At 33.8% G+C, this 19,648-nt stretch overlaps 2 protein-coding genes across 26 annotated transcripts in view; one reads left to right on the forward strand and one right to left on the reverse strand.

Annotated features, from left to right (window-relative positions):
* The window catches only part of cdk5rap2 (CDK5 regulatory subunit associated protein 2), an 87,707-nt gene extending 80,441 nt beyond the window's left edge, over positions 1–7,266 (reverse strand). For 14 of the 24 annotated variants that reach the window (XR_012396473.1, XM_073934315.1, XM_073934301.1 and 11 more), the window contains exon 1: positions 7,056–7,256. Coding sequence is in view for 14 of the 24 variants with exons in the window: in XM_073934315.1 (XP_073790416.1) it covers positions 7,056–7,108 (53 nt within the window). In the remaining 10 variants the exon portion in view is untranslated. Of the gene's footprint in view, positions 1–3,484; positions 3,605–7,055 lie in introns of those variants that run through there. The other 10 variants (XM_073934309.1, XM_073934316.1, XM_073934306.1 and 7 more) reach the window with 2 other exon arrangements.
* An 863-nt stretch (positions 7,267–8,129) lies between these two features.
* On the forward strand, positions 8,130–19,338 carry si:dkey-102g19.3. 2 transcript variants are annotated; one of them, XM_073934873.1, is made up of 6 exons: positions 8,130–8,459; positions 9,166–9,351; positions 14,620–14,736; positions 15,542–15,685; positions 18,084–18,194; positions 19,062–19,338. In XM_073934873.1, the coding sequence occupies exons 4-6, from the start codon at positions 15,580–15,582 to the stop codon at positions 19,244–19,246; spliced, it is 402 nt and encodes a 133-aa protein (XP_073790974.1). In that variant the 5' UTR covers positions 8,130–8,459; positions 9,166–9,351; positions 14,620–14,736; positions 15,542–15,579; the 3' UTR covers positions 19,247–19,338. The 2 variants fall into 2 exon arrangements, with proteins under 2 accessions (XP_073790974.1, NP_001373192.1); NM_001386263.1 differs by lacking the exons at positions 8,130–8,459; positions 9,166–9,351 and adding an exon at positions 14,475–14,544 and having other exon boundaries at positions 19,062–19,333.
* Positions 19,339–19,648: the final 310 nt, after the last annotated feature.

Here is a 19,648-nt window from a genome sequence, read left to right on the forward strand (position 1 = left end):
CCGACTGTCAAACTGAAATTATTACACATCTTATTCCTTAATATACATACTTTACCTCAACAAGACCAATGTATATAGGACTATATTGCTGAATAAGCATTAACTGGTGCGTATGATTGAAGGACATTCCTAATATTCAAATATTTTAAGTAAAACTCGTACTTGACTATAAAGATCACTATAAAGAATGTACTCTTAACTTTTGCCACATATTACGTGTTTTAATTTAAAGACATTAATATTTTAACTGATGATAATAACCCATACATTCATTCTTTAATTTTCTTTTTGGCTTAGTCTCTTTATTAATCAGGAGTCGCTACAGCGAAATGAACCACCAACTTAACCAGCATGTGTTTTACACAAGGGATGCCCTTCCAGCTCCAACCCAACACTGGCAAACACCCATACACTTCTGCATTTACGCACATACACCATGGCCAATTTAACCTATTCAAGTCACCTATAGTGCATATGTTTGGACTGTGGGGGAAACCGAAGCACCCGGAGGAAACTCACGCCAACACGAGGAGAACATGCAAACATCACACAGAAATGTCAACTGGTCCAGCCGGGACTTGAACCAGCGACCTTCTTGCTGTGAGGTGATAATTCTACCCACTGCGTCACCATGTTGCATAACTCAAATTCAGTCATATGTTAATGTTTTTATTTTAATTTTGTACTTTTTCATTTAATTTTGGCTTAAGTTTTAGTAATCATTTTAGTAATTCAAGTAATAAAAAAGGGGCAATTTGAGGTATTACAGCTGCACAATTATGCAATATTGGAAAAATCTGTATTTTTCTCTGCAGTATACAATGAGATATGAACAATTTCACCTGATGACTTGAATAGATCTATTTGTAAAGTCATTCATTTAGACTAGGATAATTTTGTAGGGTAGTAAATCATGCATATATATAGATTTATATAAAAATATTACTAACTAATAACTAATAATAAACAAACTAGCCAATAATTGAGCAAAGATCGAAGTGTAGTATAGTGCATTATAATCTTATATTCATTGCTTTCTGAACCCGTTTTAACCATGTAATCTGTTTTTAATTATTTTATTATTTGTCTTTATTTCTTATACTTGTTCAATTTTAATGTTATCTGTTATTCTTGTTTATGTAAACACTCTGAATTATCATTGTGTACAAAAATTTGCTATATAAATAAACTTGCCTTGCTTTTATGGCTTTCTGAGGTATTCAAGAAATTCAATATTCTTATGAAAATAACACTGCATGGTCTTTTTTTATATAAATAATTCAATACAACATTTTTGAACAATATTAAACTGCTAACAGACTAACTATTAGACTTAATAATAAATATACAATATATTTTTTTAATTAACCCTTGTGTATTGTTCAAATGAACTACCCTTTAATTATGTTTAAGGCTGTTTTTGACCCCATTGACTTCCATTATAATGAAATTTTTTTAATTGCTAAGCCATGACACCATATAATCATGCATCAAAAATCTCCAACAATCAAGAATGCATGATCACATAGTTTCAAGGCTTCGCCATTAAAAAATGTCATTTTAATGGAAGTCAATAGGGCAAAAACAGCCCCCAACATAACAATAGGGTAGGGCTGTGCAATTAATCGAAAATCCGATTTCGATTTTGCCTTCTAACGATTATGAAAAATCATTAATCGAGATAAACGATTATTGCATCACATACCGCCCCCTTTATAGTTGTACACGCTGGTGCGGACTGGGACAAAAATTCAGCCCTGGCACTGTTGCCACATTAGCCCACATTACCACACTGACACAGCCCCACCCACGGACACGCACATTCACTATTTATTTTGGTGTAAAGATGATGAAATAATATGACATTTTTGCCAGATTTTGATTATATCCGGGTAACCTTGGATTGGGTCGGCCCATCTTGAAACCAGGCGGCAGTTGCCGATTGGGCCAAATGCTTAACATTTATTATTATTATTATTTTTATTATTATCATCATCATAATATCACATCTAGCAAGAGATAAAAGCTGTATGCTACAATACATATTAAAAAAAAAAAAAAAAACTGACCGGCCCACATTTAAAAATTGGTCCAGCGCTCTATAATCCTTCTGCCGCCTGTTTTTATGAATATTAATCAAACAACAAATGGAGAACATGCCTCTGCTCTTGACTGAAGGATTTTTGTAGCTAAAGTGTTTCTTAAAGTGAAGATGCTTAAAGCACAGTTGGTTTTATATTTTTATTCTATTGTATTTATTTCTCTTTCCTTTGCAGGGTGGAAAATAACTGTTTGTATACAGTTGAAGTCTGAATTATTAGCCCTCCTGAATATTAGCAACCCCCCCCCCCATTTCTGTTTAATGGAAAGAAGAATTCTGAACATAATAGCTTTAATAACTCTTTTCTAATAACTGATCTATTTTATCTTTGTCATGATGAGAGTACATAATATTTGACTAGATATTTTTTTCAAAATACATGCATTCAGATTCAAAGTGTGATTTAAAGGCTTAATTAGTGTTATTAGACAGGTCATTGTATAACAGTAGTTTCTTCTGCAGACAATCAAAAATATATTGCTTAAGGGGGCTAATATTATAGACTTGCTTGAAAAAAAAACTGCTTTTACTCTAGCCAAAATAAAAATAAAAAAGCCTTTCTCCAGAAGAAAAAATATAAGAGGAAATAGAAATACTGTTAAAATTCCTTGCTCTGTTAAACATCATTTGGGAAAATATTTATTTTTTACAAAATTCTCAGGAGCGCTAATAATTTTGACTTTAACAGTAATCGTTTTGAATGATTGTGATTTCAATTATGACCATAACATAACATTAACAAACATGCATGAATCCAACCTTCCATAATACACTGCTGTCTTTCACAGGAATATTATCAGGAGCAAATTAGCTCATAATGTAAACGGTGTCTGTCAACAGGACTGTTGTTCATCCGTTTATTATCATCTTGCAATGATGGAGCCAAACGGATGCACCACCTTTCCACAATACAACACAGAACACACACATCACAGCCAAACAACTTCCTCTTCTCACGTTTTCCTGCATTGTTAGCATTGTGCTAGCCACAGGAAGACACACACAAACCATTATATAACTGTCTCATGGGTTTATATACTCCACAGCAGAGTCAAGTCTCAGAAACATATATAAAATGCTTTAAAGCTCCTATCAGATGTCAGAGTTACTCAGATATCAGCTTTCGTCTTGTGTTTCCCCACAGCCTCACCACCTGCTTTATAAAGGTGACACTACAATGACAACACACACACACACACACACACACACACACACTTGACCATCATCAAAATCCAAGAGTCCATTAAACTGAACATGACTCTGAACTCTGAAATGAAGTTCATAATCATAATAACTGTAATCTGCTACAAAAACACTGCTGCACATCTAAACAACTAGTACACACACGAAAGCACAGGTGTAAACAGTGTAATGATAACATACCTGCATTAGTCCTTTATAGCCACAGAAAGGTGAAATATAAAAAGATCATTGTGTCAGATCATAAACAGGAGCGCTTTTCCGCTATGTTGCCGTTTCCAGGAAGGAAGCAGTTATGGTTTCTGCTATGACAGCGCATGATCAACATGTAACAGCTGCCAGACTCTCTCTCACTCTAATTATTACTCAACAACAACAACAACTGAAGACACTACAGAGAAAGAAATGTCATGCACTGCACTAGGCATGGGATGATAACCGTTTTCAAGATATACCGCAGTTTGGAAAAGTCAAGGTTTTAAAACGGCCAAAATGTTCTGCTATACCGTTCCCATGGTATATGTAAGACTTTTTATTTACTTTTTTTTTTTTTTAGAACAACAGTATCTCTAGCAGAAGATATCCAAAATGCTGTTTTAAATAGTAAAGAAATCAGTGTTTTTGAAACTAACGAAGATGGCAGAAATCAATGATTTATTTGAATTATTTAGCCTGACATGTTTTCTGCTCCAAAATATTTTAAATGTTTCGCAAAATAAAATATTTTGTACAAAAGAGGAAAGGTTTTGTTTTTTTACCCAGAAATGTAAAAAGAATATATTTAGAGCAGTCATCACAATACCGTAAACCCGTAATATTTTTATCCAAGGTTATCATATCATCAGAATCTTATACCGGGCCATGTACATTCAACATAATAATATTGTTTGACTGAATTAGATCAGCTCTCAAATTAAAAATGGACTGCAAAGAATTGAACGCATGCACTTTTGTTTAATAGGTGCACTAGGGCTGCTTGATATTGGAAAAAAAAATCACATTGCTATATTTTATTTTTCTGCAATATATATTGCAATGTAAATACAGTTTCACAGCACTATTTGGTTTTAACAGTTTTCAGAAACTGAATAAATCACACTGCAAAAAATGCTTTTCTCACTTTGCGATCTCATTTTTAGTCCAAACATCAAAAAAATTAAAACAAGTAAAAATATTGTTAGTTTTAAAATTCAGTTAAAATATGGCAAAAATAAAAGTTTTTCCTTTAAAACAAAATTGTGGTAAGTTAAGTAATATTTTTTCCACTTTGAAATGTGGATATTTGGACTAGAAACAAAGACAAAAAACTTTTTGTTGCATAAATCGTATAAATTCTGTATAAAAATATTAATTAAATACAATTCTGTAGCTCTTTGTCAACTATAATCCAGACTTAACAGAGATGTGACTATTGCAGATGTGCACATTGCGATATTGATGCTGAAACGATATATTGTGCAGCACTAAGGTGCACATAAACTAATAATCTATTTAAAGCACAGTAAATAAGTTGAATGCAATTTATCAAGGAAACGTGAATGTATTAAATGCAATGAATATAGCTGAAATGTAATAAACTGCATTACAATCAATGATCCGTGTAAAATTTTGATGATCAAAGATTGTCTGTGCACAATATTTTCCCACATATTCAGACTCTTGCACACATGTAAACAATGTCAAAAAGAGCCTGATATGTCCGGATGCTTTAGAGATCGAGTACAGGCTATTAATAACCAACGGGATCGTGTCATGTGTGTTTTGTTTTTAACACGGGGGTTTCATTGGGGTAAAGTTGCTTTTATATTTGCATGTTCAGAGATTCTCTTTAATAATATAATTGCAGACGGTTCATTCCGCTGTGGCGACCCCTGATGAGTAAAGGGACAAAGCCAAAGGAAAATGAATGAATGAATGAATGAATGAATTAATTAATTAATTAAATTTTAGAAAAGTATTCTTTGCAAATTTTAAATCAGGAAATCATATTAGCAGCCAATGAGAATCAAAGTACAACATAATTCACAGTAGATTTATTAGTGCTAATGTTTTTTTGACGCCATATTTGTATGCTATTTCAGACTGAACATTTGAATGCAGCGTGATTTATTATACAGGGACTGTCACATGTTTTACTGTTCAAAAATGAATGAAAGTGTGAATATAAAACCGACTTTAACTCAATATGACTCTTGAACACAGTAAACAATGTCAAAATGAGCCTGGTGAGCCTGGATGCTTTAGAGATCGAGTACCTGCTATTTATAACCAAACGATCATGTCATGTGTGTTTTGTTTTTAACACAGGGGTTTTTATGTGATCCAAACAACACAGCAGTAAATATAGAAAGAAATAAACATTCAGTATTCAATATTATTCAAGTTAGAACGAAATAAACATTTAATTATCTTTACAATTCAAGTTTATTTGTGTAGCGCTTTTCACAATATTGTTTCAAGGCAGCTTTACAAAAGGTGTTCATTATTGCATTACAATCAAAATCAGAAGAGTTAAGATTTTCAGTTACTTTATTAGTTTAAAATAACTTTAACTAATAAACAAATAGCTTTTAACAATTAAAGTCATTATATATAAACAGTTAACCTACAGTTATATAGTATATAAGTGATGTCTGTGTACACGCTCAATGAAGTGTATTTGTGTATTAAGTGTATATGTACAGCAGTCGAAACATTCATAGCTGTAAATAATTCGACATCTGAGAATAATGTTCTGTAATTATAAATGAGATAAATTGAGTTGAAGCTGGTTTTATATTTGCACATTTGTTCAGTGACAGCTTGTGGCATGCTCCCTATAATGTTTACCATGGCACTTTGAATATTTCACTGAAATTGCATGTAAATATGACTTCAAAACAACATTAGCACTATTTTAATCTACTGTGAACAATGTTGTACTTTCATAGTCGCTGTGTGCTAATACGATTTCGCTATTTAGAATTGGCAAAGAATACATTTCTGAAATGTAAAAGTGTATATGTACAGAAGTCGAAACATTCATAACTGTAAATAATACTTTACATATTATATATATATATATATATATATATATATATATATATATATATATATATATATATATATATATATATATATATATATGTGTGTGTGTGTGTGTGTGTGTGTGTGTGTTTGAATTTAACACAGTATTTCAACCAAACTACCCACCTAAATCATTGCAACTTTTAAATTAAGTCATTCAAATATAATATTTATGTTATGACATCTGAGAACAGCGTAATGTTCTGTAATTATAAATGAGCTAAATTGAGTTAAAGCTGGTTTTATATCTGCATATTTGTTCAGTGACAGCTTGTGGCATGCTGCCTATAATGTTTACCATGGTACTTTGAATATTTGACTAAAATTGCATGCAAGTATGACTTCGAAACAACGTTAGCACTATTTAATTGACTGTAAACAATGTTGTACTTAGACAGTCGCTGTCTGCTAATTATTCGCTATTATTTAGAACTTGCAAACAACACTTTTCTGAAATTATACTGTTGAGCAGAATGTCTAAATGTGAGAATATAAAACTAACTTTACCTGAACCTTAGCTAATGGCTAACTGCAAGTGTCGAGTGGATTTAAATAGGCATTTTTAAATGTAGATGTTGAATAGCAGAGTAAAACAACTATTTGTTTGTGTTTTCCTCCTGAAGCTAACATGCTAACGCTAACTTGACATTCTCTGACAGAAATGGAAAAAATAAATAAAGCGCTTCACCTCAGGTTGATGTCAAACGGCAGCGTTTGATCCTCTCCGACCACAGAATCCATTCTGGATCCAAATAAGAGGGTTTTGCTATACTAGCGACCAAACTCCTCTCAAAACATGATGTCCGTGGCGTTATTTTTGAATTATGAGCGGCAGATTATGAATGTAATTTCAAAGCAGACGTTGAACCGCCATTTTAAAACTGGTGACATCACCACGCGAGCTCGCGCATGGTTCAAGAAGTTGGGCGGTCCTCGTTCATGTCCTTTATTTATTTATTTTTTTCTTTACTCTCTCTTTGTACAATTTTTTATTCGACAATGTATGTAATTGATATTTTATGTATTATATACAAATATTGTTTAAAAAAAATACAAATAAAAAATGAAGTTGGACAGTCCACGAAATGCGTGCCTAATAAATATTAAACAAACACTCTTCAGGCTTACGGGAAATTTAAATATTGGCTAGATTATGCTGATTTTGCGTGGTAACCTTCGTAAATTTTAAAGGATTTGTTTATTGCACAAAATATCAGGAATATACATACAACAACACTATGTAGAAGGTGAACATAAAAAAAACTAATATAAAAATGCTAAAAAATAAAAAGATAAATAAATAAAATCCCAATGGTAAAGGATTTTAAAAAAATGATTTTTTATTGTGTCTTTACAATACAATCATATTAACCATAACAAGTATATGGATGACATCAAGTACAATAATAAACAATGAAAAGTATATATAAATAAATAAAAAACAATACTAAAATAAGATAATAAAAACAGGGTAGAGAGGCTAATGAAATAGAATTTAGAAAGTCCTTATAACATTTAAGTTTTTACACTATTTTTTGCTGTAAACATTTTGTAAAGTAGTAATTAAACAATTTAAGTCACAAAGAAAATTCAGCAAATTAGGTAATTATGAAGAAAAATTGTGAATATAATATTTACCCAATAAAATAAATAAATTGCCTATAAATTATATGTTATGCTTGTCATGAGTAAAGTAACAAATTATATCACACATGGAAAAAACATGGGAAAAACCCAAAGAAAAAATTTCTTCAAAATAAGAGGCGTGGCGTTTACGCATCTTCTCTAGAGATGATTGGACAGATGAAGTCCCTTAAGCCCGCCTCTGCCTAATACTTATTGGTTGTCATGCCAAAGCCTCAGGTCATAGTTTGTGTACAAATAATAAGTGATAACAGTTAAAAGTGATCATGCTAGATGACAAATGTAGAAGTGCTATTAATAAATATCACTCGTGTATAATAATAATAATATATCGCTCATGTTCAAATATTGGAGATAAATGAAAAATGTGTAAGATTTCTTATGTTTTGGTGCAAAGATACAATCATTATGATCAGTTTGCCTGGAGGGATGAAGAACATTTAAAAAGGTAATATGGCGATTTATTTATTTGATGTAGCTTTCTTGTTAGACTGTTTGTATGTTTTAACCTGTAAATACTGTAAAAAAAATAGTCTTTACCATTGTAAAAAAGTAAAAAAGCTTTAACACAACTTTCTGCTGCCATCTGCTGTCAGGAGACACTTAATACACACTCAAAAGAGTCTAAATAAACCTGGGAAAGAGCAGATTCTGTTGCATAATTAACTGAAGAGTTTGACGTTAAACAGCGCCTAACATGAGATGACTTTAAGATTATGGATACTTTATAAGGTTTACACATTTTACCAAATGGTAACAACCAAAACATACATTTTTACTTTCTCTTGATTTGCAATTGTATGTGTATCAAGAAAAAAAGTTCTGCAAAGTACTGATTTTTAATTAAATTGAGATTTTAATTGTTAAAATAAAATATGTAAAAGTGAATATTCATTGTTTTCAAACTTTGTATTTTTGAAAAGCACTTTGCACATCTATCCTGTTCATTTTGGGAAAAAAAATTGAAAAATAAAAAACCCTGGAATAACCCTGATTTCAATCATAAATACATTTGTTAATTTCGGCAATAGTGCATTACTATATACTGGCAAATGCAATAATGTATTAGATTATTGTTAATTTGGTTGACTTGCATACTGTAAATAAATTCAATAGGTCAGTACAAATCAATTTTTTATTTTTTTGCTGTTCAGATTATAGGCTGCACAGTGGGTTGCACAATCACCTCACAACAAGAAGGTCACTGGTTCGAGCCCTGGCTGGAAACCCAGTTGGTGTTTCTGTGTGGAGTTTCCATGTTCTCCCTGTGTTGGTGTGGGTTTCCTCCGGGTGCTCCGGTTTCCCCCACAGTCCAAACACATGCGCTATAGGGGAATTAGGTAAGCTAAATTGTCCGTAGTATATGTGTGTGAATGAAATTGTATGGGTGTTTCCCAGTGATAGGTTGCAGCTGGAAGGGCATCCGCTGCATAAAACATATTCTGGATAAGTTGGCGGTTCATTCTGCTGTGGCGAACCCAGATTAATAAAGGCCGAAAAGAAAATTAGTGAAATTTCAGATTATTTGCAGCGTAATTCTATTTTTTTAACAACAACAAAAATACAACATTACTTTTACATTACTTTCAGGGGTTCAAAAAGTATATTATTCAAAACATGGTCTCCCTTTTATGTTGACAATTTACAATTTGTAGAGCAGGAGGATATTGAAACCCATAGACATAGACATAAACATTTTTTTTCTTTCCTCCTTCCCCTTACTGTAACCTTGTAATCCCTTTCACAGCTTGCTTGTATTAAAGGTAAACAGAACCTTCCTGCTATTACACATTGAACGGTTCGCTTTTTATGTGTATAATATCTTTTCATTTTTTCCTTTTTACATTTTTATTCATTTTATTTATTTGGTATTACTGTATTGGTGTTGTGTATGCATGCACCCTATACGCTTGCTGTGCATATGACGCTTGAGGACTTTGATGTTTGCAGACTGAGCTATATTTCTTTTCTGTTAAAGGCACAAAAGTGTTGGGGATGTTTATGTTTGCTTGTTTTTCTGTTTAGTGCAAATAAAAAAAACACCTATAAATAAAGTGTTAAAAAAGTATATTATTACTTAAATTGTCCATATTTGTACATAAAGTGTGCATATTAGTTTAGATCAGGGGTGTCAAACTCAATTCCTGGAGGGCCGAAGCCCTGCACAGTTTAGTTCCAACCCTGCTCCAACACACTTACCTGTAGGTTTCAAACAAGCCTGAAGGACTCAATTAGTTTGATCAGGTGTGTTTAATTACGGTTGGAACTAAACTGTGCAGAGCTGCGGCCCTTTTGGAACTGAGTTTGACACCTGTGGTTTAGATTAAGAACAAATGTATACTTCATATAAAAATATCTCCCCACAGTGAACGCTTTTTTACCTTCATTTCTGAGAGTGTTGTAAGACGATTGCTCACACTTAAGAAACAATGAATTGAGTAAGAAATAAGTTGGCGGTTCATTCTGCTGTGGCGAACCCAGATTAATAAAGGCCGAAAAGAAAATTAGTGAAATTTCAGATTATTTGCAGCGTAATTCTATTTTTTTAACAACAACAAAAATACAACATTACTTTTACATTACTTTCAGGGGTTCAAAAAGTATATTATTCAAAACATGGTCTCCCTTTTATGTTGACAATTTACAATTTGTAGAGCAGGAGGATATTGAAACCCATAGACATAGACATAAACATTTTTTTTCTTTCCTCCTTCCCCTTACTGTAACCTTGTAATCCCTTTCACAGCTTGCTTGTATTAAAGGTAAACAGAACCTTCCTGCTATTACACATTGAACGGTTCGCTTTTTATGTGTATAATATCTTTTCATTTTTTCCTTTTTACATTTTTATTCATTTTATTTATTTGGTATTACTGTATTGGTGTTGTGTATGCATGCACCCTATACGCTTGCTGTGCATATGACGCTTGAGGACTTTGATGTTTGCAGACTGAGCTATATTTCTTTTCTGTTAAAGGCACAAAAGTGTTGGGGATGTTTATGTTTGCTTGTTTTTCTGTTTAGTGCAAATAAAAAAAACACCTATAAATAAAGTGTTAAAAAAGTATATTATTACTTAAATTGTCCATATTTGTACATAAAGTGTGCATATTAGTTTAGATCAGGGGTGTCAAACTCAATTCCTGGAGGGCCGAAGCCCTGCACAGTTTAGTTCCAACCCTGCTCCAACACACTTACCTGTAGGTTTCAAACAAGCCTGAAGGACTCAATTAGTTTGATCAGGTGTGTTTAATTACGGTTGGAACTAAACTGTGCAGAGCTGCGGCCCTTTTGGAACTGAGTTTGACACCTGTGGTTTAGATTAAGAACAAATGTATACTTCATATAAAAATATCTCCCCACAGTGAACGCTTTTTTACCTTCATTTCTGAGAGTGTTGTAAGACGATTGCTCACACTTAAGAAACAATGAATTGAGTAAGAAATAAGTTCATTTTGAAATATGTGACAATATTGAGTGTTTATGAAACATGGGACTTTCCACACGCCCTGAACCTGACCTTATCCCTTATAGATACTTTATTTAACACTGCACTTTCAACACTGTAAAAAGTGATTACTTTGCTTTAAAGTGAGTAAACCCATTGGTTTTAAAATGATTAGTTGACTTGACTTTAAAAAGTGAGTGAGTGAATCCATTGCCTTAAAATTATTAAGTAAATTATTATGTGCATAATTATAAGCTGAATGAATCATTCCAAGTTACAAGGGAGTTACTTATATTTTTAAGTAAAGTAAACTTGTTGTTTTTAAGGCAATGGGTTTACATACTAACTTAAAGTAAAGTAATGCTTTTAAACATTAAGTGCAACTTTTCAAGTTCGAATAGAGTTATTGTGAAAATGTTAAAGATTACAAATGTTTAACTAATTTAATTATTTATTTTCCATCAGTAGTTAGAAAAGTCATTTAAATACAACGCTGATTATGTAGCTAATTAATAATTGATTAATCTTTTGGAGTAATGTTTTGGGCTGCACGGTGGTGCAGTGGGTAGCATGTTCGCCTCACAGCAAGAAGGTCGCTAGTTCGAGCCTTAGCCAGCTCAGTTGGCGTTTCTCTATGGAGTTTGCATGTTCTCTCCATGTTCGCGTGGTTTCCTCCGGGTGCTCCGGTTTCCCCTTCAAGTTTAAAAACATGTGGTACAGGTGAATTGGGTAGGCTAAATTGTCCGAAGTGTATGTGTGTGAATGAGTGTGTATGGATGGATGTTTACCAGTGATGGGTTGCAGCTGGAAGGGCATCCTCTGCTTAAAACATACGCTGGATAAGTTGGCGGTTCATTGCGCTGTGATGACCCCAGATTAATAAAGGGACTAAGCTGAAAAGAAAATGAATGAATTAATGAATAAGTAATGCTTGTGTGTGTGTGTTTGTGTGTGATAAGTGGGATGTTAATAAACTGCATCCTTCTTTTATTCATTTCCTTTCTTCTTAGTCCCTTATTGCTGCAAACTATTCTAGCACATGTTTTACGCATCAGATACCCTTCCAGCTGCAACCCAGTACTGGGAAACACCCACACCCACACACACTCATACACTAAAGCCAATATTAATTTATTAAATTCACCTACAGCGCATGTGTTTGGACTGTGGGGGAAACCGGAGCACCCGGAGGAAACCCACGCCAACATTGGGAGAACATGCAAACTCCACACAGTAAATTCCAACTAGCCCAGCCAGGACTCGAACCAGCGGCTTTCTTGCTGTGACGTTTTACTGTGGCGACTCCTGATAAATATAGGGACTAAGCTGAAGGAAAAGGAATGAATAAATGTAAAAATTCTTAGTATACTGCAAAATTGCCAATAATACTGTAAATTTTGCACCATTTTTTACAGTGTAGTGCAGTGGCTTCCTTCTAGTGGTACGCGGAGGAATGACATATGGCATGTACATGCTACATATATTTCAAAATTTATCAAAAATGATGTATATAATATGCTATATATGACATATAGCCTGTAATCTGCCATGTTTTTTTTAACTGAGCAGAGTTGTAGCCTCTTTACTAGGCCTACTGTATTTCCATACTGCTCATTTTGGTGGTACTTGGAGAGATAATTTTTTTCTGAGGTGGTTCTTGATGAAAAAAGTTTGAGAACCACTGGTGTAGGAAATATGGATCTGTAATGCGCTCTCAACCTGTCTTTAAATACTTTAACTGTGTTTGTGTGTTTCTCTGAAAATAATTGCATATTTGTCAGCTAATTAGAACCAGGTGTTCAGCAGCCCAATATATAAACATATTTCTACATAATCATACTTCTGCTGTATATACACTAGCCCACAGAATGTGCTGAACATCCAATCAACATAAGCAGAGATCAAACATGGAAAGTAAGCAATATAACGACAAGAAAGATCTAAGTGTGTGTGTGTGTGTGTGTGTGTGTGTGTGTCCAAGGTCTGTTTCTTGTTCTCTGGAGTGGCCATGATGTCCACATAAAAGAGGATGTTTCTCAATAGTTTTCATACACAGAGATGAACAAACACTGAAACGTAAGAAATGCGAAGATATTCAAGTCAGCGTAAACCGGAAATTGCGGAGACTTTTTTTTCAGTATGTTCATGTTGATATACTTCTAACTCATTCATTCATTTTATTTTGGGCCTAGTCCCTTTATTAATCAATGGTTGCCACAGCAGAATGAACCGCCAACTTATCCAGCGTATGCCCTTTCAGCTGCATCCCAGTACTGGGAAACACTCATACACTCTCAACTACACATTCATAAATGTTATATGTAGGCTAATGATGTCTGCAGTAGAGTGCGTACAACACCGTTTCCTTATCCATGAAAGTAAATGAGTAAAGAGTAAAAGTAAAGTAAAGAGAAAGTAAAGAGGCTGAATAGAGGAGGCTTGTTCTTTATCCTCGTGCTGCAGATGCTCTGTTTAATTGTTTTCTCGCTAGTGAAGCGTTCAGTTTTTCCACTTACAAAGTCTGCCATGTAAATAGCAAATGTGCCATGGCGCGACGCAACTGACTCTTAAATGAGATGAGAATGAGATTGGTTTAATGCACGTTATGCTCAAAACACAGCCAGAACTCATTAAGAGAATTCGCTCAACCCTGTTAGACCCTGTTAATGCAGACCGTATTTTTCCGTCCTTAAAATAGCAAAAGTTGATTCGGACATGCCTTTAATGCTTTTACCTAGATCATTAAAATCGAGCCCAAAATGTCTTTTAAAATACATTTTTTTTGTGTAGATTTCCTTTTTTTATTGTCAAATGTCTGTCTCTATTAATCCTAAATTTATATTTTATGCACATCACACTGATAAACGTTTCTTGTTTTTAAATATAAAGAGTGCTCTACAAATAAACTTTCACTTTACTTGATATTATTGCAATTGTTTTAGTAGGAGCCAATCAGTGTTGTGTTATTGGTGTGACAAAACGCTTCCCTATTTAAAAGACACATGAAACACAATTTCTTCATCTTACTTCCCCCCGCACAAGATGCATCAGCAAGTCATTCTTCTGTCAGTTCTCCTCACTGGAGGTACAGACAACAGGCAGCAACAGTAGCAACATTCATTATCAAATTGTAAATATAAATGTCTCTTTGTCATTTCAGGTTTCTCTCTGAATTGTTATGATTGCCAGAACTCAGAAGATTCAGGCCGCTGTGGAAATGTGACGTGTGACCGTCAACATACCAAGTGCGCAAGTGAAAGAATCGAAAGCTACTTTGGTGAGTCTGTTCTCAGTCATTTCTGTCATGAATGAAAAAGCAGTTAAATAATGGACACTTTTACTGTGTTATATAGTTATGCAGTGTGTGTAGTATATGATTGTGGCCAGTAAGTGCTGATATTATGAACTTTTTAAAACATTGTAAGCACTTGTCAACAACACACGAAATTCAACATTTAAAAAAAATATTTTAACCTTTCACTTTGGTCAAAGAAGCTTTTATTTTATTGTTTCTTTTTATCCTATTGTTTGTTTTAATATTATTACTTTCGATATGTATGTTTTTGTGAATATACAGTTGAAGTCAGAATTACTGACTTCTGTATACAGAACTGTATATGTTGGCGCACTTATTCACTAGGCTATTGGCGCCAACATTTAGCTGGTTTTAAGGTAAAACTCACTCACTTTTGACAGTTTATTTCTGAAAACCAGACCGTATTTTATGCTTGATTTTTGAGAAATCTAATAATCCAATAAAATAATATTTTAAATATTTTGATGCAGCTTTTATGATGCAGGCTGAGATTGCATCGCTCAGACATGCAATGTCAGACAAAATGCACACCATAGAGCTATTGACATCACTGTGACGGGTAGGGTTAGGGATGGGGCTAGGCGAGCGCATTAAAAAGCATTGGATGCAGCTCAAATTGCATCGCACCACGTCTGCAGCCAGACCCCTCTCCAAACAAGACAAAACCCCAAAGTGAGAGGAGCTTCTTCTAAACAAGACGCAGTCAGGTTTGTCGCTTTTTGTGTGGAGAAATCATTAAATTCTCTCTCTCTCTTTTTCACTTTAGGTGTTACAAAGGTTGATCTAGTTTCTAAAAGGTGTGTTATGCCGGTTCAGTGTGTGAGCTGGTCTATCAGCACAGCCTGCGGTAGAACAGATCATTCTGTTCAGTGCTGCGACAACGACCTCTGCAATGATCAAAAAGCTCCAGGTATCTGCTCTATTTGACCATGAATTAATGACGATATTGATAATTATGTTTGGTTCGCATGTGCATATTACATTTATATTTTAATGGAAAAAAGTATGAGTAATAATCAGTGGTGTAAAGTACAAATTACGCAGACTCAAATTACTGTAATCAAGCAGTTTTTCTCAGAAATTGTAATTTACTAATAGTTTTAAAAATTCCCTTGAGTACATCTTTACTGCAGTATCGGTACTTTTACTCCACTACTTTCCTTCATCCTGCAGTCACTACTTTATTATTATTCTTTTTTTTGTCTATGAGGATTAGAAAAATCAGTCCTGTCCAATCAAATCGCACATAGAAGGTAAATTGCATCACAATGAGCTACCTCAAGACATGGGCGATTTATAATTGCATCAAACTGTTTGGAAGCATCAAAAGTGTCCAAGACTGTCACATGCAATAACCCAAAGACTGTTTAGATGCATGTCACTGATGAGAAGATGGCAGATGTTTACAGTATGATGACCGAAATAGCCATAAACACCCAGCAGGCACAAGACATCAACATGACGTCAGATTGAAGTTGTACCCCAACATCGTAGGGATGCTGCATTTTGTTTGGAAATGAAAATCGAGTTGATCAACGTGTAATGATGTTACAGCTTGACGTTGTGTGGACGTTACCACTATGACGTCTATCAGATGTTGGATTTTGGTTGCCATAACTGATGAATAAATGTCAGTATTTGATGTTAATATGATGTTGTTTTTAGATGCTGGCTCAACGTTGGATTTTGGTCACTTTTTAACACAACCTAAAATCATCCAAATATCAACGTCATTTGATGTCATTATTGGACATCAAAATAACGTTGTCCTTAGACACTGACTAGACATTGACTTTTGGTCACCTGACATCACAACCTAAATCTAACCTAATATTAACATCTTATGACATTGTGTGCCTGCTGGGCAATAACTAAATGCACTACAGAATGTTACGTTTACACACACATGCACAAATTACATGTAAATGCACAAGCTTTTCACAGCATAATACTCACTACTCATGTGTACATTTAACGGGCTACTTTTTACTCATATTTTGAGCAATATTTACAACAGGTACTTTTACTCTACTTGCACTACATTTTTAGGCAAGTAATGGTACTTTTACTTGAGTGTGATTTTTCAGTACTCCTTCCACAACTGGTAATAATAAATAGTTAATACATTACATCATGTAGATGTGCAGGTGAAGTCAGAATATTTAGCCCCCCTGTCTATTTCCCCCAATTTCTGTTGAACAGAGATATTTTTTTCTTCACCTTTCTAATCATAATAGTTTTAACAACTCATTTCTAATCACTAATTTATTTTATTTTTGCCATGATGACAGTAAATAATATTTGACTAGATATTCTTCAAGATACTAGTATTCAGATTAAAATGAAATTTAAAGGCTTAACTAGGTTAATTAGGTAAAAGTTAGGGTAATTAGGGAAGTCATTGTATAACAGTGGTTTGTTCTGTAGACTATTGAAAACAAATATAGCTAATAATATTGACCTTAAAATGGTTTTTAAAAACAAAAACTTTTATTCTAGCTAAAATAAAAACAAATAATACTTTCTCATGAAGAAAAAAATATCATAAGAAATACTGTAAAAAAATTCTAAATCTGTTAAACCTCATTTACTAAATATTTGAAAAATATGTAATAAAAGATATCATGAGAGGGCGAATAATTTTGCCTTTAGCTCTATATTTGTGTGTCAGACTCCTTTCCTACACTGTAAAAAGTGATTAGTTACTTAAAGTGAGTACACCTTAAAAGCCTTAAAAGCAACAAGCTGACTTTATTGTAATTTAAAATTATGTAAGTAACTTGAAACTGTTAAGTTGACTTAATTTTTATAATTATGCAAATAGTTCTCACTTTTTAAAAATAAAAGTAAACTAAACTAATCACTTTATCCAGTACACCTTTTTTTATATAAGTTTTTTCCCCAGCTTTTCTGTATCAAGCAAAATGACAGTAACTAAAATAAATCTGCTCCAGTGTGTCTTCTAAATTCAATGCAGGCTATAATTGTAGATTTTATAGACTTAATGAAGCACCAAGTATGTAATATTGTAAAAATTACAGCATTCATTTGAAAACAGACCTACTCAAATAGTCTGAAACTGTAAAAAGGGAAAAGTTGAGTTTTAAAAAGTGAATACAATAAGCATAATTATAAAAAGTAAATTAACTTGACAGTTCCGAGTTACAATAGGTTTACTTACATTATCTTTGTAGAGTCAACTTGTTGCTTTTGAGGCAATTGGTTTACTTGCTTTAAGCAACTAATAACTTTTTACAGTGTACATGGAAACTCATCAGATAAATACATAGTAATAATTTTTCCCTCAGTTTTGAGCCCCCCTACCCCCAATGGAAAGAAATGCTTCGCTTGTGATTGGGAGGACTGCTCAAAAACAGTCAACTGTCAGAGAAATGAAGACTACTGCTTTAGTGCATACAGTAAGTACTTTTATTATTGATACAAATATTAATCAGGCTTGTAGCTAGAGGGGTTCGGGTGGTTCAAAAGACCCAACCCTCACTGGAAAAGTCCAGAATTTAGCTCCTATACAAGCTTATTTGTCCCATTTTTGACAGTATGCCGTTAAATTGTGAAAATAACTGATAGAAGGCGGCTTTAAGAGTAATTAAATTTCTAATTAGTCAAATGGACAAATTCTGACGGAGGAAATGAGCTGGCATGGGGTGCGTTTCCAAAAACCATCGTTTGCTAACTAAGGTCGCAAGTTTCATTGCTACAAACATTGTTCGTTGATTTGACATTTCTTAAATCAGTCGTTCCAATAAACATTCGCAAAATGCATCACAAACTTGTACACTTGTAACTGCACCTCTGGAGCTGTAGTTAGAAGCATAGTTCCTGGCTGTGTTCTATTCCCAGTTACCCCCCCCCCCCCCCCCCAACCCCGGCCTATTCATTTAGAACATTCTGAGATTTAAACTTAACATTAAACTAAACTTTAAATAAATTAAAAAAACATTAAAGTCATCTCTCTCGTTTACATGTTCTCCCTTTGTTGGAGTGGGTTTCCTCCGGATGCTCCAGTTTAACCCACAGTCCAAAAACACATCCACTATAGATGATGTGTAGTGTTGGAGTATGAGTGTCTGTGTGTGAATGTGAGAGTGTATGGGTGTTTTCCAGTACTAGGTTGTGGCTGGAAGGGCATCCGCTGTGTAAAATTTATGGAATCGTTGACGGTTCATTCCGCTGTGGTGACCTCTGAAATAGAAACTATAAGCTGAAGGAAAATGAATAAATGAATCATGAAACATGTACATACTTTTCTTTCTTAACCTTTATAGGTGGTGCAGAAACTTTGAAAGGATGCGGGACGAAATCTGTCTGCGATGAGCCAGAAATATTTAAGCGAGAGCTGAACAAAATCATCACATGTTGTTCAGGGAATCTGTGTAACGGAGCTGAGAGCTTCCTTCAGAGCTTCATGTTCCTCTGCTTTTCTCTGATCACCGTGATCCTGGTGCACTGAAGCCTGCTACACTTCCCCCCAAAAGTCCAAACACACGTGCTATAAGTGAATTGAATAAATAAAGTGGCTGTAGTGTATGAGTGTGAATGCAAGAGAGTGTGGATGTTTTGGTTTGCGGCTTGAAGGGCACCCGTTGTGTAAAACATATGCTGGATAATTTGGAGGTTCATTTAGCTGTGGCGACCCCTAAAAAAATAAAGAGGCTAAGCTGAAAAGAAAATGAATGAATATATATATATATATATATATATATATATATATATATATATATATATATATATATATATATATATATATATATATATATATATATATTAGGGATGTGCAGAGCAGCCGGTATTTGTATTTGTTGAGGGGGGAAAAGTATTTGTATTTATATATTTTCTATTACACGTCTAATTT

This window comes from Danio rerio, chromosome 21 (genome assembly GCF_049306965.1).
Source record: "Danio rerio strain Tuebingen ecotype United States chromosome 21, GRCz12tu, whole genome shotgun sequence".
Classification (NCBI taxonomy): Eukaryota; Metazoa; Chordata; class Actinopteri; order Cypriniformes; family Danionidae; genus Danio; species Danio rerio.